This window comes from Xyrauchen texanus, chromosome 41 (genome assembly GCF_025860055.1).
Source record: "Xyrauchen texanus isolate HMW12.3.18 chromosome 41, RBS_HiC_50CHRs, whole genome shotgun sequence".
Lineage (NCBI taxonomy): Eukaryota > Metazoa > Chordata > Actinopteri > Cypriniformes > Catostomidae > Xyrauchen > Xyrauchen texanus.
The window spans coordinates 3,935,317-3,960,775 of record NC_068316.1 but is presented as its reverse complement, the minus strand read 5'-3'; the positions used below and the strand labels follow the sequence as shown (position 1 = coordinate 3,960,775).

The 25,459-nt window shown below is 39.2% G+C and overlaps 1 protein-coding gene across 5 annotated transcripts; it reads left to right on the top strand.

Moving 5' to 3' along the window:
- Positions 1–267: 267 nt before the first annotated feature.
- Positions 268–24,334, top strand: si:ch211-234p6.5 (pleckstrin homology domain-containing family A member 7). Of its 5 annotated transcripts, none has more exons than XM_052113405.1 (19): positions 268–330; positions 5,925–5,997; positions 7,158–7,253; positions 7,594–7,666; positions 8,057–8,157; positions 10,576–10,694; positions 10,788–10,982; positions 11,090–11,321; positions 11,413–11,472; positions 12,400–12,468; positions 13,966–14,046; positions 14,148–14,285; positions 16,134–16,232; positions 16,666–16,774; positions 16,859–16,908; positions 18,053–18,487; positions 18,769–18,878; positions 19,215–19,306; positions 20,298–24,334. In XM_052113405.1, exons 1-19 carry the CDS (start codon positions 290–292, stop codon positions 21,353–21,355), a joined length of 3,231 nt encoding a protein of 1,076 aa, XP_051969365.1. In that variant the 5' UTR covers positions 268–289; the 3' UTR covers positions 21,356–24,334. The 5 variants fall into 5 exon arrangements, with proteins under 5 accessions (XP_051969365.1, XP_051969367.1, XP_051969369.1 ...); XM_052113406.1 differs by lacking the exon at positions 268–330 and adding an exon at positions 4,307–4,420; XM_052113407.1 differs by lacking the exon at positions 11,413–11,472.
- The last annotated feature ends 1,125 nt before the right edge of the window (positions 24,335–25,459 follow it).

Here is a 25,459-nt window from a genome sequence, read left to right as displayed (position 1 = left end):
AAATTAAAAAGAAATTATAATAGGAAACTTAAGCAAAATACTTTTTTTCAGATATTACATTGAAATATAATTGAGATCACACATGTGTGTTTTTATTTCCAGCAAAGAGAAATTAAGCTTCTAACTGCATCAAAAAGACATCAAAAGACAAAAAAAGTGAGTGAAAGCTGAGAGTGAACCGGGAAAACAGAGGATTCAGTGTTGAAGGAATGAAAGAGATTTCAGCCTCCGCAGAGTTTGTGTGTCTGCACTGAATGACAGAAAGACGAGGAGAGATGCATCAAGCGGCATGGCGCTGGAAGTTGCTGTTGGGTTCAGAAAACAAACCAGGTACAACAAATTTGTGTACTTTATTTTCATTCATCATCTATAAGGTAAGTGGACTTGATATCGTGTTCCTTTGGATTTTGTATTTGTAGTATTGCTCTATTTATTGTTAAACACTTGTTTTTACCGTTGTTGTGTGGGTCATGCTTCCAGCATCTTTAACAGTGTTTCTCAATGCATGATTATATGTTTTCTTGAAGACCCTGAACTTGTGTTGCACTTCTCTGGTAGTTTGGGATATAACCTTAATGTATATATATCTAACCTCAAAACACATTCTTATACATCAGACAATCATATCTAACCCCAAAATGCCCTTAAAATTCATAATTTAACCTTAAATGCCTGAAATACTGTCATCATCCTGTCGAGAGCACCAGTAAGCATTACTCAATGAGACACTGTTTGTGTTTTTTTTTCATGAGGCCTTTAACAATTCATGCTTTGTTTTGCACAAGCTCCATTTGTATGTGCAGTGCACAACAGACATTGTGTAACTATTGCTCAGACGCACACACACACTCCTACACCAAGACTATGCAATGTTTCTAAGTATTAATGCATTCCAGCTCTTCCTCTATACACTGTACAAATGGTACATGTTATACAGAAAATTATACTGATCATTTACTGTATTTAAACTAACTATACCCAAGTTATTTGACCAAATAGTCCACATTAATTACAGTCGTGTCAATAGATTATTTAGTTGTATCAACAAAACTTAAGTTGAAAGAAAATGATATTGTAATTGATATAATGTTACTTTACTGAGTCAAAGTAAAAAGATAACTAAGTTAAGGTGAGTCAACTATTTACAATTTACAACGAAGCCTGTTAAAAGCTCGGATGGGAAAAAAATACTTGCTAACTAACTATAAGACTACAGTCTTGACCAATACAAAATAGGTATTGTTTAAAAGCTTAGAAGCTCAACTTTCCAATGCATGTGTGCATTATCACCAAATCGTAACAAATACTTTGAAATTGGCACAAAAAATCAGAAATGTTCCGTTTTGATCATTTTTTATGCACATTTTATTGCAATCAATAAAACATCAATCTCATCAAATATGCATGTGTCATATGTTGTTGGAAAGCTCTCAAAGAGTAGAAAACAACCAGCCTATTTGCTTTACTCACAGACAAAAATATAGCAAGTAATATCCTATTATATGTCTTTGACAATTATGTTGCATTGCTTATATGCCGCGTTTTCGCTTATGACTTCATGAAAAATAAACGGAACATAAAATATCACATATCCTTACTTAGAGCTGGTGATTATCTTTCAAACAAGCCCACACACAGGTAATCAGATGCAAAGATCATTAGATAATCCACAAGAAGCACAATGTTACATATGGCCACCAGGAGATGGCGCCAAATACATGACGCAGACTCAATGATGCAGACCGATTGAGTCACAAGGCACTCATTCTGTGAAATCTCATTTCTAAAATCAGGGCTTGCCAATAACACCCACCAAATGCGGATAGGTTGGGTCACTCATTAACCACTTTGGCGGGTAGCCTTAGCTGAATATTTATTTATTGTATTCATCTCTCATTCAGTGCTTTAGAGACTATAGAACTTATAAGACCCATTTGAATAAAGATAACATTTTAGTATAAAGCTGCATACGAAGTCAAACCTCTGAAACTGCTAGACAGCCATGACATTATTAACAGCTAAAAGTTATAGTTAAAGGTTTCTAAACATGCTTAGTTTTTCATATCAAAAACTACCCTATAGTTTATTTTATAAGAAGACTATCTACATTAGCCTAGCCATGGCATTGTCAAGCCATTCTGTCAAGACACCTGTGGTTACGGCCTTTATTATTCAAATGCCACTATTAAAAAAAATGGAAGAACAATGTAAAACTTTCGGGTTGAAATCTGGACTTCCATGGACAAATTATTGACCAAGTTTCCCCCTTGTTCTATTCTACTCCAGTTCTAACTGCTCACGTTTGCCTTAAGATGAATTTATTCATTAGGCTTGTGTCCTGTTGAACTCATTTTTCTTGTTTAAATAAACTACTCAAATAATGCATGCATTTACAGTCTCCAGTTACCTTTATCTCTTTTGGTGGGATGGGGGATTTTGAGTGGCTAGTGACTTTGGAATACCACTAGCCACAGTTGGTCAAGTTAATGTCAAGCCCTGACTATAAATCATGTCTGCTGTCACGTTCATGGACAGATCAACCCAGTCACAGACCAGAAATGAAACAAAAACAACAGAAACCCAAACTAAAGCGAACCTGGCTGGGAAAACACTAACATAAACAACTGAATAAATGAACAAAAGGAAATAAAATAAAACAGAAATCACTGGAACCCAATCTGGGGCAGAAACCAGTGCTAAACTGACCAACAAGACAAAGGCAGAATGGACAATGAACCGGTGAAGATTAGACCAACACAAGGTGAATATAAAGGGAAGGTAAACAGAGGAACAGGTGAGCACAGTCAAGTAATACTCAGAGAGATAACCAGGCAAACCAGGGCGGAGTAATCCCAAGACACAGCATGCTATGCATACCTTTATGCACTGATGTGTTTGCATGTGTAATTAGTTCTTATGTACACTTACAGTATGTTTGATTTGTTTGGAGAGGCTTTTAGATAGCCTATTAAAATGATAAATTATATTTGTAATGTTATAACTTTTGATTGCTCTGTTGCATCAACACAACATTTCTCTCAGATACAGTTGACACGATTGGGAACAAAACAAAAGCAGTTTATCAGAGGCAACTTAATTTACCACCAGAGATATATAATGTCAAATAAGACAAATAATATAAAAAAATGTTGGGTACATTTTTTGATCAGTTTCTTAGGCTGAGAATCTCAGAATTGATCATAATCTATATCATTAAATATGCCACTGAAACAGGAAATCTTTAAAAACACCTTCAGAGCTTAAAGGGTTAATTGGCTAATATAATTGGCTATATTAGAGACAAAGACAACACACATCATTTTGCTGTAAAATGCTAGGAGAATGTTTTTAGCAAGTAAAAAGTATAAATTAATTTGCAGAAAACCTATATTATATTTAAGACAACAATACATGTGCTTTCACCAAAAAAGATTGTTAAAATTTTGTTTTTCGTACAGAAAAAGTTTTAATGATAATTCAATCCCGCAACGTCTTAAAAGGAATATTCTTGGTTCAATACAAAATCAGCTTCATCGACAGCATTCGTGGCAAAAATGAATTTTGACTCGTCCCGAAAAGCAAAGAATCTGGGTTACAGTGAGGCACTTACAATGGACGTGAATGGGACCAATTTTAACGTTAAAATACTTCTTCAAAAGTATAGCCACAAGATGTAAACAGTATGTGTTTGTTGGAGTTTAGTGTGATAAAATCACTTACTAACCGGTTCGGTGTTTTGTTGCCATGAAGATGTAACAACATAAACCCTAAAACCTTAAAATGACCATAAAAATTATGATTTAAACAACTTAACAGCTCAAGTAATACAAGTTTTAACAGAAGAATTAGTGTAAGTGCTTTTATGAAATTATAAGTTTAACATTTCTGCCTTTAAACCCTCCAAAAATTGCCCCATTCACTTCCATTGTAAGTGCCTCACTTATTTTTGCTTATTTTCTATATTATGCTTTTTTTAAACGAAATGAAGGGACGAGTCTAAATACATTTTTGTGGTAATCAGTATGATGTCACAAATGCTGTCGATTGAGCTTAATTTGCACTGAACCCTCAATTGTTTTACATTGAATTACATACCAAAAAAAATTTATACAGTAAATAATTTACTGTTTTGCAATTTTTACAGTAAACAGGATTTATTTGTGTGTTTTTCCACATTAGTTTTATCCACTTTTACTCTCTCTCTCTCTCTCTCTCTCTCTCTCTCATTCACGTAATCATTCAAACTATCCAGTGTCCAGGGCAACACAGCTGCTATGTGTCACTCTAAATTATGGGATAGCTGACCCAGAATAGAACGATCACGCAGTAGGGTCCGTAAGACTTCTTGAGATTTTCTATGAAATTTGTAAGAATATCTACCACATCTGGAGCCCTTTACTAGCTGAAATCCACAAGCTTGGTTAGTACTTTATTTGTGGAGGTGCATGTGTTGACTTCTGAACTAATACATGTTGTGATTTACTGTACACTGTTGTTTGCATGCCATATAAGTGGGCCTTGCTATTCCTTCTGTATTACTACCGTAATACGTAGAGCTAGAGTACCTGTCACGTAAATCATCCTGCACCGTTTGCGCACAATGACACAAATGATAACAGAAATCACAATCTTCATATTTTCAGAATGATCTTGCAAAAAATACAGCATGATTTGCATGTCCGATAAAGAAGTAATCCACACTAACTCTCTCCAAGCATCACGCATGGCTGTTCATGGCATACATTAATTATGAACTTCAGATCAAACTCAGAGTTGACAGAAAACATTTGTAACGAGCGTCTTGAGATCACCAAACCCAATCTAAACCAGTTTGGATCTATCTGTTTTTGTCAACCTGAAACTTACTCTAAAAGTCGGAGTTTATTCAACTGGCTTCTTGCAACAGGCCTCTGGCGACCACCCAGAACATCCAAACATTGTGGTGACAAGCGGCAGTCATATCTGCTTCATAAATTGTAAAAATCTACTTTGCATTTGAACAATAGTGCTGTTATTCTGAAAAAATAACAAATGCCTCAAGAATGTCAGTGGGACCAAAGGAATGACATGGAAAATATGTATGTATGATGATGATAATGAAATTTAATTTTTAATGGGGGGCAGGGGGGGGGGGGGGGCATTCATTGGAAAGAAACAATAGTTGTCAGAATACCTACAATGAGGAATATCTACACACAACGGATGACTAAACCATAATAAATATTGCTGGAAATTCAACTCAAAAATGTATTATATATTGCATAACCATGTGGTTATATATATATATATATATATATATATATATATATAGATATATAGATATATATATATATAGATGTATATAGATATACACATTATATATATTTTTATATATAAACACATTCAGCTGAAAGTAAATAGTGACTTGTGATTGTATGATGACCGAATAGTATGCATGACTAATTTCCATTAATAATAATAATAATAATTTGGTTATACGTGTTAAATGTGCATGTAATGGAATGTTAGGGAGTTAACATCCATTATGTCATTTGTGAAAGTAACAAGTTACTCAATGCTTGAGCAAGAATAAGAAATACTCCAATTAAAAGAGTACTCAAGTAATTATTTATGTTAGCACTTTTACTTCTACTTGAGTTATACTTTTTTTTAAGGTAATTGTACTTTTACTTGAGGACAGTTTTTGGCTACTCTACCCACCTCTGAAAGTAACTAAACATTTTAAAATCAAGTTCCTTAGACAATGACCTGTCCTGTGTTTGACAGGTTTGGCTGCTTGGCTCAACTACACTCAGATGCAGAGAAAACATTTGGATGAACGATCAAAAAACTTTTGAAGCCATTTTTCATTGTTGGCATATTTACTGTGTTTTATTTTTGGTTTGATGGTTCATTCGTTCTCCGTCTCTCCATTCTCTCTCAAGGATGGACGATCAGGACAGAATGAGTCAGGCGTCCAGCAATACCACAGTTTCCTTTCTGCCAGTTAGAGACAAGGTAAGTCATCAGGTTCAGGTTAGGAGACACAATTTTACCAGGAATTTAAGGATTCTTGCGGCCCACTGAACACACTGAATATTTGTTATATCTATTATTAGTAGCTGTAGTTTAATTTATCATCATTGATTTACAGTATTTATGAGTGTTGCACATAAATAGAGTAGATTGATCCATGCTGTGAGCCACTGATTGATGTAATTGATGACACATTGAAATGATTATGACAAAGACACACAACCTCATTTAGGGTGCGTTCCATTCAGAAGTGATCATCCACATGCCCTATTCCATTCAAAGACTTTACCATCTAACATGAACATGAAACTGGTTGTACATGAAACTGGTGTTGAGCGGGTAGAATTCAATGAAGCTGTCAGCGGAGGACATGTGAGGCGTCTATTTCTCAAACTAGAGACTCTGATGTACTTATCCTCTTGTTTAGTTGCACATCTGGTCTTCCACGTCTCTTTCTGTCCTTGTTAGAGACAGTTGTGCTTTGAAGACTTTAGTTACACCTTTGTATGAAATCTTCAGTTTTTTCAAGCATTGTATCGCCTTCATTACTCAAAATAATGATTGACTGATGAGTTTCTAGAGAAAGCTGTTTCTTTTTTTTGGACATTTTTGACCTGATATTGACCTTAAGACATGCCAGTCTATTGCATACTGTGGCAACTCAAAAACAAACACAAATACAACGTTAAGCTTCATTTAAAGAACCAAATATCTTTCAGCTGTATTTGATATAATGCAAGTGATTTTCAAGTACCAAATTAGCATTTTATCATGATTACTCGAGGATAAGTTGTTGGAGTGATGCTGCTGTCTAGATTTGATCAAATATGACTTTCATTAAATAGTGATAGTGCTGTTTTTTACATCAGTAATGTCCTGATTATACTTTGTGATCAGTTGAATGCCACTTTGGTGAATTAAAGTACCAATTTCCTTCCAAAACAGCAAAATCTGCACATTATTACAAACTTTGGCCACCAGTGTGTATATACAGTATATATATAGACTGTATATATCATGCATCAGCCTGCTAGTGGCACACCGCCCCAGCGGGAAAAGCCGAGAAACTCCCGATGGCCAACCCTCCCATGTGAGTCATGCACAAACATGCACAATGACCAATGCTGATTATATTTGTGCAGTTTCCTGAAAAGGTGCAGACATTTGGAAAGAGGTGTCAAGCAGTTAAGAGAGACCCGAACTGCCCTGTGGTCATCAGAGGATGGCTCTACAAGAGGGTAACATGATTTCAGTCACGCAAACACAAACATTTAGGGAACTAAACTGAACGCTCCTTTTGTTGTACATTTCAACCTTGTTCAATTTCAGGCTGTAACACCAGATATTGATGTATATCACCAGTTAATACTACAGTTTTTAAATGTATTGTTATAGTAATAAGTGACTTAATTTGCATCCCCAATTAAACAGATTATTTCAGTCAACTAATGACATTTTATGATTTTATATAATTTGGTTTCTTTAGGGTATTTTACATGCCTCTCACAAACACATGGGTAATTCACTGCAATCTTACATGCAATGTAATCATAACCGTCACTGTCTCTCTCTCTTTAGGACAGCACTGGGTTGAAGTTATGGAAGAGAAGATGGTTTGTTCTCTCTAATTACTGCCTGTATTATTATAAAGGTAAAAAACAAACTTTTATGTTATGCATTTACACCCAAGCAACTGCATATCAATGTGCTAACTCAGAACCATCTAGCACACCATAGTAACTGCAATAAACGTAGCAATGGCTGAGCTAATACTGGGAAAGATGTTGTCAACTCCAACATCATGGCAGCGAGTTTTGCACGAGCAAGCACCAATCACATTTTCTTCTAAATTCTAAAATATTGAAGGCCGCTGATTGAGCCCGCTGTATGTGATTGCGGGTAGTTTGAGAATAAGACGCAGGTATTGGTGCTGAAATACCACCTTGCAAAAGTGGCGCAGCTGTTTAGTGAATCTGCCCCTTTGTCATTGATAGGATAATTTTCTTGTCATTACCCTCTCCACCTGTTTTCTGACTTGCAGACAGTAGAGAAGAGTCCGTGCTGGGCAGTATTCCTCTTCCCAGCTACAAGATTCTGTACTGCTCCCCTAGAGAGTGCAGGAACCGTAAATATGCATTCAAGGTGAGCATTTTATTTTAACAGCTATCCTTTGCAAATCCCTTTAGTTTTTTAGCCAGATCCAATATGCTATGGGTTGTTACACCAGGTGTTGTGACAAGAAGACCTTTGTCATAAGCAAGTGCATATGCAAGGTGAGAGGTAGTTTCTTTAGTTTCCTTCCAAGTTGTTAATTTAATTCATACGAAAGTCTTGAATATCGTGAAAACAATTTGCGAATAAAGCCTCGTTTCCATCCCATGAATTTAAAAGAACAAAATTGTCACTTCCAATGAAATTGGAGCCACTGTGACTATTTAATTAGTACAACATATGCGGTTTAAAACACACAGACAGTACACTGGAAGCAACAACGAGTCACACAGTTCTGGGAACGTTATGTGTGTGCATTCCTCCTTAGCCCCATTCACACAGAGTTCCCGGGAATAATCTCGGGAAAAGTCATTCCGGCAACTGTTCTGAGACTGCAGAATTTGTTCATTCACACACATTCCGGGACAATCCCGTAAAGACAAAAGTGACATCACAATGTGACGTCTTCATCCTTTTGTAAACAAACAACGTGTGTAATGCACATTTCTTCTCATTGAATAAAAAAATGGATCCACCTCAAGCGAGCATATACGTTTTGTGCCTTTTGGAGATTTTATTTGCATCTTGGTGTTTCCAACCAGTCATTTTTACGTGATATCCCAAAATGTGCATAAAAATAAGTTGATGGAAACCCAGATTTTGTTGCCCATGACAGGCAAAGGAAACGGCACAAAAGAAAATCTAATTTCAATATTCCAGTAGTGTTCGAGTACTCGATTAATCAATTACTCACGCACATCCCTAGTTACTATGATTACTAATATGTATGGAAGCCCTGAAGCGCAAGGTGGAAAAAAAATTAAATAATGGCGAGAAAAAAATTATTATATGTATAGTGTCTCATTTCCTTCACTCTTTTTCACTCTTCCTAAAAAAATAATTCTCTTCAAAAAATCATTTTTTTCTCTCTTCAAAAAAATGCATGCGGTACCAACCTTGGCCACCAGGTGCCACTATCAGTAAACATGTTATATTATGCTTTTAATTCTTTAATGCTTTAATGTTAGTAGTTCAGCAACTTCATTCTCAGGTGTTTGGGGTTCATAATGTTAATGCATGAGTCAGTAAAAACGCATATTCAACCGGATGACTGCAATGGAGATATATATTGAGAGATATTTTCAGGGATTGAAAGAGACTTTTAATAAAAATATGTTTTTAAACATAATTGTATCACATTAATGCATTTTCCGCCCGGTTTCTCAAAATGAAATGTAAAAGGAGAAATAATTCATATGTTTACATATTGTATTGAGTTAATTTCTTGTGTGAATGAATCAAGTTGCTAAACTACTAATAATTAAAACCACAAAATGTTAAATTAGACCATTATTTTATCAAATATAGATTGGAATAAAAATCTCCCTCCCGGCGGAACACGAGGAGTGATAGGCCTACTGTAGGTGATTCCTTACCCCTCACCAATTTGTTTGGGATGAGCATTTTACATCGGTGTAACTGTCTAGCTCATGTTTAGACAGACCAAAAATTTCAAACAAAAAAATAACTCCAGGTGTTACATATGCCAACGATGCATATAGGCTACAATGTATTTATAAAGTATATTTTTTGCACTTATAATTGATTTATTTATAAATGATCTTTTTGTTAAGAAATTAGATTACTTACAGCAACAATATTAACATTACCAGATGTACCCCTAACACATCAAAAGGACAGACATAATAATAATTTCCCCATGTTTCCAGTTTTCCTAGATACATTCCTTCACTTCCACCATGTAACACTGAGCAAACGGCATACGAGTGTTTAGAAAGACCAACAATTTCAAACAAAAAAATAACGAATGCCATATCAAACATATGTAACCTGATTTTGTCTTGATTAAGGTTTGCAAACCCTTAAATAAATAATAAATGTATTATTCAACTATATAGCAGCAGAGAAAGCATCAAAAGCATAATAAAACATGTTTACTTATAGTGGCACCTGGTGGCCAATGTTGGTACCGCATGCATTTTTTTTGAAGAGAGAAAAAAAACATTTGGAAGAGAGAAAAAAATTTAAGACTCAGGAAGGAACTGAGACAATATTTATTAATTTCTTTCAACCATAATTTTTTTTTCTCCACCTTGCGGTTCAGGGCTTCCGTGCATATGGACATGCCAGTAAAAGCGACTGCAGTCTGAACAAGAAAATAATTCGGTCTAGACACATGAAACTTGAAGTTTGAACAGTTGGGTCTAAATTACTGTAATCAGAATTTCTCTGCAGTGAGAATAAAACCTCTGTGGCTCCCTTTTGGTACAAGTACATACAGTATGTTCGTCTTATACGGCAGCAACATGTGTATGTGTGTACATGCAGGTTGTCCATCAGGGGATGCGCCCATATATTCTTAGTGCTGATACTCAGGAGGACATGTTGGGCTGGGTCAGGGCTCTCAGCCAATCAGCAAGCATGGAAGCTGATGACTTCATCAACAGGTGAAACAGCCATGTCAATGCTCTTTTGCAGATAAAATGTTTTTGGTTCAGTTTGCTTTGCATTACACACTTTTTACATGTCTTCTTCCCTAGACGCTGTGCCAGTTTTCAGGACTTCACTCAGATGAGGGGTGACACTGAAACTATGGAGCTCCAGCACACGGCAACATTTCCAGAGAGGTATGCCCAGATTGCAACGAAATTGACCAGGGTTCAGACAGAACCAAGTCTGCTTGATCAACACCAGATGACGCCAGAACTGAGGGGAAGACACGAGACTAGACAGAGGTACAGTAAATGAACCGAGAGGTTTCACAATGATCCTGCGTCAGGAATGTGCCAACTGCCTCCCTCAAGGTGTGAAATGTGATGGCATTTATTTCTGTCTCTGTCAGAGCTTCTGAGGATACCGAGGGCATTCCGAATTTAAAAAATGCAGATGAGGAGCATCTTTCCTTCTTATTTCCGAAAGCATCCTTGGGAACGCTTCCTCCATTTCAGTATGGGTCACAGTATCACGGTTTTACGAGCAGATCAGATGTTTGGCCACTGGATAATTACTCAAATTCTCCCCTGTCACCCTGTATCTACACAGTGGCCTCAGAGAGAGGACATCTACCTGACAAGGTGAAAATTAAAAACATCAACTTTATCAACTATATTGTAAATACCTGCACTTCAATACACCTTTTACCAGAACTGTGTATTTGAGTTTCAGGCATGTTCACTGTGCTACTGCTCTAACTATCAAACATCAGAACATGTGACAATGTGCAAGGTAATTGAATTTCTAATAATAAAGTTATGTCCTAAATCGGTCAAAATTGGCACAATTACCTACCAGTCCAAAGTTTGAATTGGTAGTGTTCTGTATATACACTCACCGAGCACTTTATTAGGAACATTATGGTCCTAATAAAGTGCCCAACGTGATCTTTTCATGTTGTCGCCCATCTGCCTCAAGTTGTGCATTCTGAGACGCTATTCTGCTCACTACAATTGTACAGAGCGGATATCTGAGTTACTGTAGACTTTCTGTCAGCTCGAATCAGTCTGGCCATTTTCCGTTGACATCTCTCATTAACAAGGTCTTTCCGTATGCAGAACTGCCGCTGACTGGATGTTTTTTGTTTTCGCCGTCATTCTGAGTAAATTCTAGAGACTCTTGTGCGTGAAAATCCCAGAAATACTCAAACCAGCCCGTCTGGCACCAACAATCATGCCACGGTCCAAATCACTGAGATCACATTTTTTCCCCATTCTGATGGTTGATGTGAACATTAACTGAAGCTCCTGACCCATATCGGCATGATTTTAAACACTGCACCGCTGCCACATGATTGGCTGATTAGATAATCGCATGAATAAGTAGGTGCACGGGTGTTCCTAATGAAGTTCTTGGCGAGTGTAAATTCAAAACGGTTTCTTGGAAATTTAGCATATAGTTCTTATAAAACTCACATTTTCACTTTTCAATCGAGCTGATTTGTTTCAATGTTTGTTGGGTAAAGATATAGAGACTGAGAAGTGTAAATAATGGCTTTCTTGGGTTGGATGTGGCTTCCAGGAATAATCGGGTAGTTCATTTCAGTTTGCAAATACATCCTGTACAAGTCTCACAATCATATAGACACATTTAGACATCCATCCATTTCAATGATCTTTGATCTTCACGAAACAACAACCATTGAATTCTTTGTTTCAGACAGGGCAATCTGATATCCTCATGGAAAGGGAAATACAGCCAATCAGAGATCTAGAAAATGATACAGATGTAAGTGCACTGTAATATGTGCATGTGTGTGTGTGTGTGTGTGTGTGTGTTGTGCAGAGAAAAAATACTTGGCAGTGTCGAAGCCTGGAACTTTTGTTCCCCTTCTGTAACTCACTCAACGTTGTGTCGATGTAGGGACACTAGGGACCGCTCCTGGGAGCCCAGACATCTCTGATCTTTGAGAAAAGGCCAATGAAAATTGGCGTGTGGAATTTGCATGCCGATCCCCCGGACATACAGGTATATATAAGGACCTGGAATTCAACCACTCATTCACACTTCTTCTTCAGAGCTGAGTGGTTGTATTTCACTGAGATGAATTACTCTGCCAGCCATTCATCTCTAGCTCTTACGAGCTGTTGGTTTCTATGGCGCATTGCAGCGGTTCTCCCCCTCTCACACTGGTGTTGTGCAGCGAAACACCCCTGGGTGCTTCAGCAGTGAAAGACTATATTTTCTAAATTGAATAAAACAGTATATTTTCTCTAAAAGAGAGCACTTACGAAAGCGTCTTTTTCAAGATGCCTTTTCGTTTGTGTGTTATTCCTGGTTGCGGTCACGATCTCTCTGCTTCTGAAGGCGATGGGTGCTACCCACGCTGAGACGGCGTTCGTGGATGGTTCATGCCTTCATTGTGAGAGTGTGACCATAGCTACGTTGCGGTCTCATCTTTCCTTCGTCAGAGGGAAAGCCACCCCAGCGGCTCCCCGACTCGGTCCTTCTACCTACGGGTATGAGGCAGAGTCGGTTAGCACTGGGGGCGATCTGGGGACTTCATTGGGAGCCTCTCCACTGCAATTTGGCTCAACCTGGTCGAGTCGAGAGAGGCCGACAAGGTTTAATTCCTGACGCCCCCATCTCCCTGTTTGGCGACACCATCGGAGACTTCACCTGGCAGTTTTCAACAGTGAGGAAGCAGATGGAGGCTATTCAACACATCCTGCCCCGGCACAGCTCAAGATCCCGCACCCCATCTGCTTGTCGCCAAGGGCGTCCCCCCACCCCAGTGGGCCGAACTCGGTGTACAGCCACCCACAGGAAGCAGACACCACCCGTCTCATGTCCAGCCGCCAAGAACCTGTGGAAGGCTATGAAGCGCCCCTGAGGTGGGCTGCCCAGGAAGTCCGGAATCTGCACTTCAGGAGCTGGTATGAAGACCACTCCTTCCCCGGTGGAGGGCCAGGTGGAGAGTCCTTATTTCCCTTTTCTTTTGATTTTGCCGGCTGCTGTACCCACTTTCTGCAGAAAAGAGCAATTTCCAAACTTCCTGGGCCCTATTCTGGGCTGTCCACGGCCGTCGTTATCACGACCACTGGGCATAGTGTCTTTCTGGCAGGTTTGGCACCTCTGAGGCCAGTCAGAATTACTGCTCACGACCACTAGTGTCACTACATCGACACAACGTCTCGTCCCCTCCATCAGGGAACGGAGGTTACATTAGTAACCATGACGTTTAACTTCTCTCTCTCTCTCTCTCTCTCTCTCTCTCTCTCTCAGGTGGTGCTCACTCGTTTGTGTGGTTGTGATAAAGTACTGCAGTCACTTTCTATGCAAATGGCTCAGTTACAGGCAGATAAGGTCAGTCACACAAAGGACCCATGAACAAACAGGAAAACAGGATGATGACATTAAATATATTCCTACCTGCTCTCTAATCCATCTTCCATTTATTTCTGTAGAAAAGTGTAGAGTATACTTTAGAAATGAGATGGCTGGAGATGGAGGACGAATTTCATGGAGAACAAAAAGTGTCCCAGAAGGCTTTGCTTCAAGAGGAACTGGTCACACTGAGAGCCAGAATATGTGACGTGTCACTGGTACTGTAGCATGTTTGTGTGTGTGTGTTTCAGATTGGAATACGAGCGTACTACTTTCTGCATACTACACAGAATATACTGGATTTTTTTTTAAATAGCACATAACATAGTTGCTAGTGCAACCTCACTATATTATATTGTGTTATATTCAGTGAAAGGCAAAATATGGTTACTTTGCATTTTTTATTTTGAAATAATGGGTCAAGAAAGAGATGTTAAAATGAACGTTGATATATGCTCCCAGTTCATTCGGCAATGGAAAGTCAAAAGGAAGGATATTCATACACTAAAAAGAGGATAATTGACATAAAAATTTAGAAATCAGAGAAATCGCAGACAGAACAGTGTGTTTATCGAACGCAACTCATTTTCTCACTGAAGCTGCGTATAGGGATAAATACACATATAGCCTACACATCTGGTTAGGACATGGTGTAACACTTACTATGAAGCCCATATTGATAATGCAGAGTAAAGACACTATAAATCCATTTATAATACACTTTGGCCAGTGGTGGCTCAGCGGTTAAGGCTTTGGGTTACTGACCGAAAGGTTAGGGGTTCAAGCCCCAGCACTGCCGAGATACCACTGTTGGGCCCTTGAGCCTATCTGCTCCAGGGGCGCTGTTTCATGGCTGACCCTGCGCTCTGACCCCAGCTTAGTTGGGATATGCGATAACAACTGCATTTCATTGGCTCTGTACCTGTACTCTGCACAATGACAATAAAGTTGAATCTTTTTTTTCTCATAAATCATTATAAATACAGTTAAAATACATTATAAGACATCCATATTATAGTAATAGTAATACTTCAGTATAAATGCATTATAACAGAAGAAACATTCCATTTGAATGCAGAAGAAATGAATAAAGTTCTTTGTATAAATGCTGTATAGTAAAAACAGTTAAAAGTCTTTATGATGTGATGATATTATAAGTGTTCTTTGACTGCTTTAAGTGAAGTTACAAAAGCAATATCTTCTTATAAACAGCCGTAACATAAACTTGTAACACACATTACAAGTCAAACTTATATAATGGAAGTTATTTATAAAACAAGTCTCCAAATAAGATGCACAAACATTAAAGTTTATTGAATAGAGTCCAGAATAGAATCAGTACAATTTTAGTTTTTATTCTTGGGAGTTTATTTGTTTTCTCTCTCTCGCAACCTGGAGTTAAGTGCCTTGCTCAAGGACACAATGGTGGTGGCAGTGAGGATCGAACCAGCAACCTTCTGATTACCGGTTATGTGCTTTAGCCCACTACACCACCACAACTCCAGCATAATCAGCACATTATGGATTTTCTAATAGGTCAGTTAGGCATGGCAACAGTGTGTAAATGCAATAGCCACGCCCATCTCTGGGATTTTTACAGACTTTGCTTATCAACTATAAATATTACAGACGTCCACAGTAATAATTACTTTAGGGACATACAGTATGTCAGAAAAATTACTCCTGTCCGAATAGGGCTTTAAGTACAACTGTGAATAGGTGAGTATTGCAATGTATTATAATTGTTGTTATAACAAAAGTTATAACATATTATGGTGTATTAAGAGACATTACTAATACATTATAATGCCTTTACGATGCATTATAAATATGGGCTTCATAGACAGTGTTACCCAGTATTCTTTTGGAAACAAAATATGGTCATCTGGGTATTTCATGCATGCAGAAAATGTGCATACTGTGCACAGCAGGAGGAAGTACACCATTCATAACATACCTACATTTGGAAGACAGAGAGATTCTTGCTTTTTTATAGAAAATGAAAACTGTTCATTAACTTATAAATGACTTCTCTACCCGTCTTACTGGATTTCTCTTTTCATCAGGAGATGGAAAGATCGTGGAGTGATTATGAGCGAATGGAGAGCGAGCTGTCTGTTTTCTATTCACATTTACAGCACATTCTTCACTTCGGAACGCCACAGGTAGCATACAGTACACACACACACACACACACACACACACACACACACACACACACACACACACACACACACACACACACTTTACAATGTCTAATAACCATGACTACTTAACTGATAAAGGCATTTTCAGTTTCCAAGTATTTTGGAGCAAATATTGTGTATTTTGCGGTTTTGTGTATGTCTCAAATATACATATTTGCACACACCCTTGAGTACTGAGGTTTGCCACAGCAGTGCAAGAGTGCATTATAAGTATGTTCAATGGGACAGTGCATTTGCAATCTTTGCATAAATAATAGATGAGAGCTTTGGTAATTTTTGTATGCCTTTTTTGCTTAAAAGTTTATTTGATTCATCTTCTCGGTTTATGTTTCTTCTTTCTGCTAATTCTTACCTGAGAGAATGGCTGTGATCATACCCTGTTCTGTCACAGGAGCAGTGTCAGGCACAGAGGCAACTCTGGATGATGGAGGATATCTTGTGCGGTCTCCGAGTAAACAAGAGCCGCTTTATGGGCTTACTGGGTCTACAGACACAGGGAGGTGAGTATACTGTACGTGTTTGTCTGTGTGAATGTGCATTCATGTGCGTACATGCTAATAGTTTTCTCTCTCTCTCTTGCACAGTTCCCCAGCCAGTTTCCTACTTTGAGGGCGAGTTAGGAGCTCACAACATGGTAATGAGTCACGACAGAACACAGATCTTTACATACAATAGATTTATGTTCTGAGATGCATTTTTACCGCAGCAACCTTGCATGAATAAGAATGAATACAGTGTCCCCAAAAAGTATTTGGACACTTAAAGCTGAAGCGTGTAATATAGCGCCACTGAGTGTTTTCAAAAATGGCTGGGTTTAAGAAGGGGGTGCTAGATTTTCCACAAGTCACCTCAGAAACTTCTGATCCTACTTCCTGGACTGACTGCGAAACGATCAACGTTCCCTCCCCTCCAACATACAAGTACCTGACCAAAGATTGTACACCTGTACACTGCCTTCCCATTGTATTGTAGTGTGGACAGGGAAAACTGAGACGTAGTTCTAATACGCTGACGTAGTTGTCATGTGACACAGTCATGTGATCCATTAAACCCATAACAATCAAGATGGCGGCCCATGTTGTAGCGGCGTTGTTGTGCCTGCTATCCACTTTGATAGCATTGTTAAAGATACATGTTACATTATACAACATTCACATTACAGTCCTTCAAAGGTGATGGGAAGTTTTGTGAAGAATTGCTGTCTGATGGTGAAACATGGGTAAGACCGTACATGGACATTATAAAGGGCCATGCTTCTTGCATTTTTTTGCATGCGCATGTATCAGGAGCCAGCTGGTAGATAGCTGTGCATTGTGTAAACCTCACTCTCCTGACCTCAAGAGGTGCACTAGCGACTGATGCTAGGCGCTGTAGCCTTTAGCCTCTAGCCTCCTTGTTGAGTCCCGTTCGGAGCGGGGCGAGCAGGGCCGGTTACAATGGTGCCGTGACACGGATGGGAGTGAGGTTTAGGGGGGTGAGTGTAATGGGAGCCAGCTGGTAGATAGCTCTGCATTGTGTAAACCTCACTCTCCAGACCTCAAGAGGTGCACTAGCGACTGATGCTAGAGGCTATAGCCTTTAGCCTCCTGGTTAGCACACCCGCCTCCCATGCTGGAGACAGGGCTGGTTACAATGGTGCAGTGACCCGGATGGGAGTGAGGAGTTTAGGAGTGCATTATTTACAAGAGAATTCACATCTTGCAGTCACCGAAGAGATGGGAAAAGAGTTATACATTCTGCTGCCTATGAAAAGATGATATATTTTTCTTCTGTTAAAGGAGATGCAGCATCAGGACTTTATGAAAACTCCCCAGAGCTGTAAGAGATGGCCCCAAGAGAGCTCTGCCCATGAGAGCAGAACAACCACTGAACATGACGCCACCGAATCCCTGCATGAACCGCTGCATTTGACGCGTGTTTTGACGACTACTCTTCCAACAGCATTAATTGCTGAGCGAATTTTCGTAGAGGACCCCCCTCCTGACCTGCAAATCTCCCAGCAGTCAGGACTCAAGAATAGCAAGAGGAGCACTCCAAAGAAACCAAGCAGAATGTTGCATGAGATGGCTGATAAGAACAGAAATATCCACTGGGCAGATATTTCAGAGGAGAGGCCTCAAAAGCAATCGGCACAAAATCCCAACAGTCGGGCCAAAGATAAGGAACTTTCTACAATGTCTGAAAGGAAGGGCTGGGCATACCAACAGCATGAGGTAGAGTCATTTATCTCTAAATATAGCAATTCTACAATTCATATATATATATATATATATATATATTCTGCACAATGTGTGAGATTACAGTAGCCTTCACATTCATTCTACAACATCCAAAAGTCTTGAATTGGTGCTGCATTGAGCACCATGTTGGATGGGTCCGAGTCAGGTGATAAGTTGCACACTGCCTGCTGGGAAATGTAGTTAAAATTGAAACAAAGTGCAATCATTATAAATAGAAATGTTTATGTGCATGTGTGCATGAATGCATGTTGCAGCTCGAGCCTGGAGCCTTAAGCCTAACAAACTCTGAATCTGACTGTGAACCTGCCGTGACCAATCAGAAGCGAGAAACTAAACTCAGACAAACGGAGCACAGAGTTTTGAGGTATGAGCATCTACACAGTCAGCACAGGCGCCTGTAAACATTTCAGTTTTGGCAAATACTAGCTTTTCTAACAGACAGACTTGCTTACATACATCCAACTTGTACTGTTATTAAAATTGCACAGAGTCTGGCTTCACTGCTGCATTTTTCTGCTTTTGGTTTTGTGCTGCTTAAGTTCTCCAGCTTTATGTTGAGCCTTTTAATCTTTATTTTAGCTCATGAGTAAGGTCATAATTTAATCTGGTTAAGGTGTTGTCTCAAAATGACAATTTCCTCCAACAAGAACGGCTCCACTCTTCTTCTGAAAAACATCTTTTCTTCTTTTCTTTCTTTCAGTGCAGCCAGAGAGAACTTCATAGAAGATATTCATCCGCTGAAACTCATTACGGCCAATGAAAAAGAGACAGACATCAAGAAGTACACGTCAGGTACAAGTTTGAAGGGGTGACTGGTGACAAAAACACATTACAGATCTCTGTTCATTTTGACTTGGCAGCAGTTCTGGTCTCAGTCTGTCAAAACAGAGAATAGGCTACGTCCTTTAAATGTGGAGTCTTAATAATTCAGCCACATTTTAAGTGTTGATCATTTCTCAAAGTGTGTAATTTCTGCACCACTAGCATCTTCGAATGGCATTGCAAAAATAATTACTTTCTCCCAGGGCTGTTTCTGCATATCGCGGCGACGTTTTGTGGTCTGTTCTGCATAACGTTGTTGCTTATCATGGCCCATTTGGCACGTTTCGCGGCCGAACCACCGGCCAGCTCGGTTCTCCCGATGGACATTCCGCTCCTGATCGGCCCAAAAGTGCACCGGCCCATTAGCAAAATGCCTGGTATGCCAGATTACCAGTCCAGCCCTGCTTTCTCCCATTGGTTGGAAAACAGTTCATGCCCCAAACTCACTTTCTATAACAGGCTAATTGGGACACTCAAACAAACAGAGCAATGATTTGAAAGCACCACAGAGCCACATTGTTTACACTTTTGGGGGTAATCAACCTACTAGTGGCTTACTTAAAGTATTGTCCATATATTAAGCTGGGATAGGAAGTCTTCCAACACTAAACAATAAAAAAAAAATGATCACTGTTAAATACATATACTTAAATAATTTCCCTCTCGATAACAATTTCAGTTTCCTGTGTTTTAATGCATTTATTTTTGAAGTATGTGAAGTAATGTTAATAATGTTTGTAATAATGTCAAACCTTTCCAATTAAACATTGTTTGAACTATAAAAAATAACTATATGAAAGGAATTTCAGCTTTATTCATCAACTGGTGCAATCAGTGGTGTTTACAAAGGGTATTTTGTAAACACCCTTTGTATCTGGTGTTTTTCATATACATACTGTATTTTTATTATATACTTCTGAGATGAAAGATTGGCCAATAATTGTTCTCATTCTTCTCTTAGATTCGGCTGTTCTACATATGAGCAATGGCTACAGAGGTGACAGTCGCAAAACCCAAAACAACAGCAAACTGCCGGTCAACTCAGTGATGCCGCAGAGTGATGATGCAAGAGTCCACACTGAACTGGAGGATGTGACATCACACCAATCACCTTCCAATGACATCATTGTTATAGAGAGTCACTCTATTAATCACATTTCAACTCTCACTGTATTTAAGGGACATCAGGGAAACAATCACACAAGCAAACCTCAAAAAAAGAATAGAAGTTCTGACCGTCAAAAGTTTTCCGTCTCCACTAATCTGAAATCAGAACGTATTCTGTCAAATAAACAATGGTGCGAGTCAGTCCCGGCCTGCGTTCATGATCCAAAACCTCAAGTATCTATCCCTTCAGTGGAACACCAACAATCAGACCAAGAATCCAATCAAACACTTGCCAGCCAAATAATTGAAAACATCTCATCATCTGGACAAAGTATTTTGTCTGAACCTGTACACCCAACAAGTGTTTCACAGGAGCCAGATGTGGAGGAAAACACGTTCATAATGGCAAAACTTAATCAAACTAATGGAAAAGGCTCCATAAACCTAAAAGAAGTAGGCCTACCCAATCAACAACCAGACACTCAAATTAATCAAACAACCACGACATCTGACAATCAATTGATGTGCGCTTCTGATCAATCGAAACTAGAGCAGCGCATCTATGAGGAAATCCAGTTTAGTTCACCCAGATCAAAAGATGTCAACAGGAAGAGAAATACTAGTAGCGGAGATGAAACACGTTTATCAAACCTCACCGTACATGATGATCTTGCACCATCACACTCACTCAATTACAAAGCTGCCAGTGAAGTTAATGGTGAGTACAGTACAATAAATATAGAGGGGAAAAAATGTCAGGAGGTGTCAAAGAGTAGAACAGGAAATGATGTCACATGCAAGACAGGGAAAGGGCAGACTATTTACAGCCCTATCACGAAGAGTTCAGTTGTCGTCAACCATCACATACAGGATTGCAGGCCACGCATAACAATGGTAAGCACCAGCCTGTAGAATGAGTTCGTTTAGAGCAGTGGTTCTTAACTGGCGGATCACAACCCAAAAATGGGTTGCATGTCTGTTCTGTCACAGACAGCAGAGAAAAACAATGCTAAATGGGCATCTTGGTCATTTTGTATACATCGAGTACTCGAGGGGCAACGACATGCACGTAACATATATTAGTATATCAATATATATAATAACATTTCTGACAAATGTCTTTGGCCACTGCATTGCGTCTTGTTGTTCCAGTGTATCGTTGTGGCAGGGCGGAGGGCAGGGCCGTGTCGTGATACTGCACACCCGGCCCCTAATCAGGCTAATTATCCCTCTAGAGGGATAAAGTCCGACCGAAGACGGCAGTGTGACACAGAGAGAGATTTACGGGCAGCTGTCTGACACCTGTGTGTGTTCGTCAAGCCGGTTCTCGCCTCCTCCTTTCCCTTTAATCCCTTTGAACTGGTGCCGAAACATGGAAGGAGGAGGGATGCTTCATAGTCTAGTTCTCGCCGCTACCATCCACTCGAAAGGAGCAGCCTCGGCCATCCTCCAGAGAAAGGAGGAGCCTGGCCGCCTGGAAGCAGATGATCGGTCACCGACCGCGAGGGGAGGAGGGGCTCCCAACCAACTGCCTGGAGCGGTTACCGCTGCCAGGGGCGGGGGAGACCCCTACTATCCACAAAAAATGCGGCGGGGCGTTCCGTCCGCCAGGGGCCGGAGGAATGCCTCCGATCTACCCGGATTTCGGCACCAGTGTAAAGGGATTAATAGAAAGGAGCTTGACAATATAAAAAATATTTTAATTATAATCTCATGACCCGGCCACGCCCTCCGCCCTGCCACAACCGTCTATTGATTATTATACGTTGTTATAAAATAATCTGTTACAAAATGTACAAAAGATCATATTTTGTCATCATGTGAAGATTCGGTGCCCAACTCAATGAAAGAATGTGCACAACACGCGTCTCTCTGTTCTTTCTTCTGGTTACTGAAATAATCTTAGTAAGTGCGCACCAGTTTTTTGTGACTGTCTGAACCATCTATTTTCAAATCTTGGTTGGCTTAACAGGAGACGCCATAACCATCACATTTTTAATATGAGTGTTAAGCTGCATTCGGTTCAATTTAGCTGCGCTCTGTCTTGCTGTTTGAAACACTCGCCTGCTGTAAATGCGCTGCTACAGCGTGTTGAGTCCACTGCCACACTCGTGCCAGTGTTCGCTCCTGTGGGGAAAGCCACGATGCTCCTTATTGTTGTTGCTGTGATGATTCATGAAGCATTCATTCAACTCGGAGAGTCCGAATTTCCACCTTTCAACTGGGTATAGTGCAGCGGAATGACATTTTATGTCAGACATCTTACTTGGAAACTTGTACAAAAATAATATACTCCCCATTTCGTTGAGATGCAGGTGTGTGTTACATCACGCAAACATGTCGGCGCCTAGGGCAGGGAGGTTTACAGTCATTGACTGTAAAGAGATCAATGGAAAGGAGGAGGCGAGAACCGGCTTGTCAATATAAATAATAGTTTAAAATAAGACTTAAACAAAAGACAAACACACACATGACGGACATGTCCGTAAACTATCTCTCTCTCCCGCACAATCCCCTGCAGTCGACCTTTATCCCTCTTGGGAGGCTTGATTAGCCTAATACGGGACCGGATGTGTACAATCACGACCCGGCCCCGCCCTCCGCCCTGCCACATTGACAAACATTCACTTTTTGTTAAATAATATCCATTACCAAGTCAAAGTTCTTACATTAAATGATGATAAATCATGTTTAGCAAACACTTGCAGAGATAGGTGTTTAAAACACGGTTACTCTTTTGATTGTCGCAACGATAGCATTGCAGCGTCGTATATCAGTTTGGTTGCTATGGGATGTCTATGACAATCAACGTACCCCTCAAAATTAAAAAATTAAAAAAAAAATGTGTTTAGTTGTCAGGTAATTGTCACTAATTTTCTAATAAAGTGAAAAGTCGCATCATACATGATTACCATCGATCATCGTTTTCATGATCGATCATTGCTGCCACGTCCGAGTACCAGAGCACTTGAGTATTCATGCACATCCCTACTAAATACAATTAATAAATGCAACTAAACTAATTGTGCATAATTAGGATAGCAAAATAAACTTTATCAACAATTTTCCACTTCTGTTGTTGTTGATGTTAAAGGCTCTACAACCAATCAAACCAACAGTATTTTGGAGCAAATTCTAAAAGTTTGCCAAATTTGTCAGATGCCAACATGAAGAGATTAAACATTTGGTACTTCGTGTTGAACTCTGAAGAAAAAACTAGTTGAGATTCCAGTGGTTTAGGAGAGTTGATGAAAGTGTGAGGGAAAGAGGCAATAAGACACACAAAAGAGATACATTACAGATAATAAAACAGCACAGATGAGAAGTGGACAGGCGGTAAAGCCGTCATGAAAGGAATTAATAAAAAAGAACCCATTTCCATTCATTATATGATGAACTGTGTGTAGTTGGATATTGTACCATGCTATTAGAAGATTACAAGAAATGCAACCAGTCCAATAAGGATGGGAATGAGAAATAGCTACCAGTTTTCGTTGAGAATTGGTCACAGACTTGGCATTTAGGAACATAAGACTACATTTAGAAAATGTATTAACTGACCTGGATATTTTACACATTGCATTAATCAATTATCAGCCATTTTTATATCGGTGTGACTACTACTGTCTAACATTGTAATCTCATGTGTGGATAATCAATGACTTATGATTTCGCCAAGTAGGACATCGTTGATGATCCTGGAGCAACATTTGTATTGACCCTTTATGTTTGATATTGAGGAACACTCCCTGCTTGGCAAAATCAGTCACTGTGGCTTATGGTCTGAAAATGTTAGAAGTGATTTTAATAAAAGAACTTTGTACTTTCATGTGTCATATTCTGAGGTATGTAATGCTGCTTTTATCGTTTTATCTCATTAAACTGTTTTAAACTCACATTTAAAGCTTGTGTTTAAAATTGGGCCAATGCCTACCACAATATTGCACAAAATGGTACTTGTTTGTTTTGATTATTGGTGGGGGATACACAGGTTCCCACCTGTGATATGTTGAGGCAGAACCACATTAAGGACCATTTTTGCACTTCTAGGATTTGAATTGCATAAGTAAATGCAGGATGAACTTCGATTGCGGTAAATATGCGTGAATGGGAGTCCACAACTGTAGTGTATTTACATCAATGTTAATATTGTTTTCAAGTGATATCTTGTAAAGATAAGGATGTTTTATCCTGTTCTGATATATCAGTCTAAAGCCAAAAGGTGGCACTGTGGTACAAAATAAAAGGTAGAAGAAAACACAAAGAGAGTTGAAAAATATTTAAAGGATCCTGAAATACAATAATACAAATACGAAAGGATGATAAAAAACAATAGAGTAAATATCAATGAATAAAATAACTAAAACATAACAAATAACCCCTAGAGCACATTCTGAATGGCTCATTTAAACTGCTGTGTTGTTGTAGATTTGTTGCATGTGCCAATAATGAAACCAGTACAGAGAGTAGAAAATTACTTAAATGTCACACTCTACAAAATGTTTTCTTTTTTATATTATATATATATATACCCTGGCCGCCAAAAGTTTGGAATAAAGTACAGATTTTGCTCTTATGGAAAGAAATTGGTACTTTTATTCACCAAAGTGGCATTCAACTGATCACAATGTATAGTCAGGACTTTAATAATGTGAAAAATGACTATTTTGCAGTGGTACATCCAGCCTCAAGGAGGGGGGAGTTGCTACAACACGGCGACCGGAGGGCAGCCTAAGGGAGACGCGGGTCCACTTTTGTAAGGGGACCGTACCGCGGATAATACACACAGGAGGAGTCCATGTAGGAGTCCTGACCTATGGAGCACCTATTATTACAATTTTAAAGAAATGTTTAGAACTTCTTAAACTACTTCAAAGATTTCTCATCCTTGTTATTCTAGCGGTCAGTTTGTCCAGATACTCAGGTGACCTTTCACCCCACACTTCCTGTAGCACTTGCCATAGATGTGTCTGTCTAAGCCAGTGAGATGGCCTCAACGAACCAGTGGGAAAGCCT

Excerpts from the sequence above, each read along its gene's own strand:
- si:ch211-234p6.5 (XM_052113405.1), top strand. The coding sequence starts at position 290 with ATGGCGCTGGAAGTTGCTGTTGGGTTCAGAAAACAAACCAG. Across the intron at positions 10,695-10,787 it reads GCTGATGACTTCATCAACAG|ACGCTGTGCCAGTTTTCAGG; the intron begins GTGAAACAGCCA and ends CTTCTTCCCTAG. Across the intron at positions 11,473-12,399 it reads AACATGTGACAATGTGCAAG|ACAGGGCAATCTGATATCCT; the intron begins GTAATTGAATTT and ends TCTTTGTTTCAG.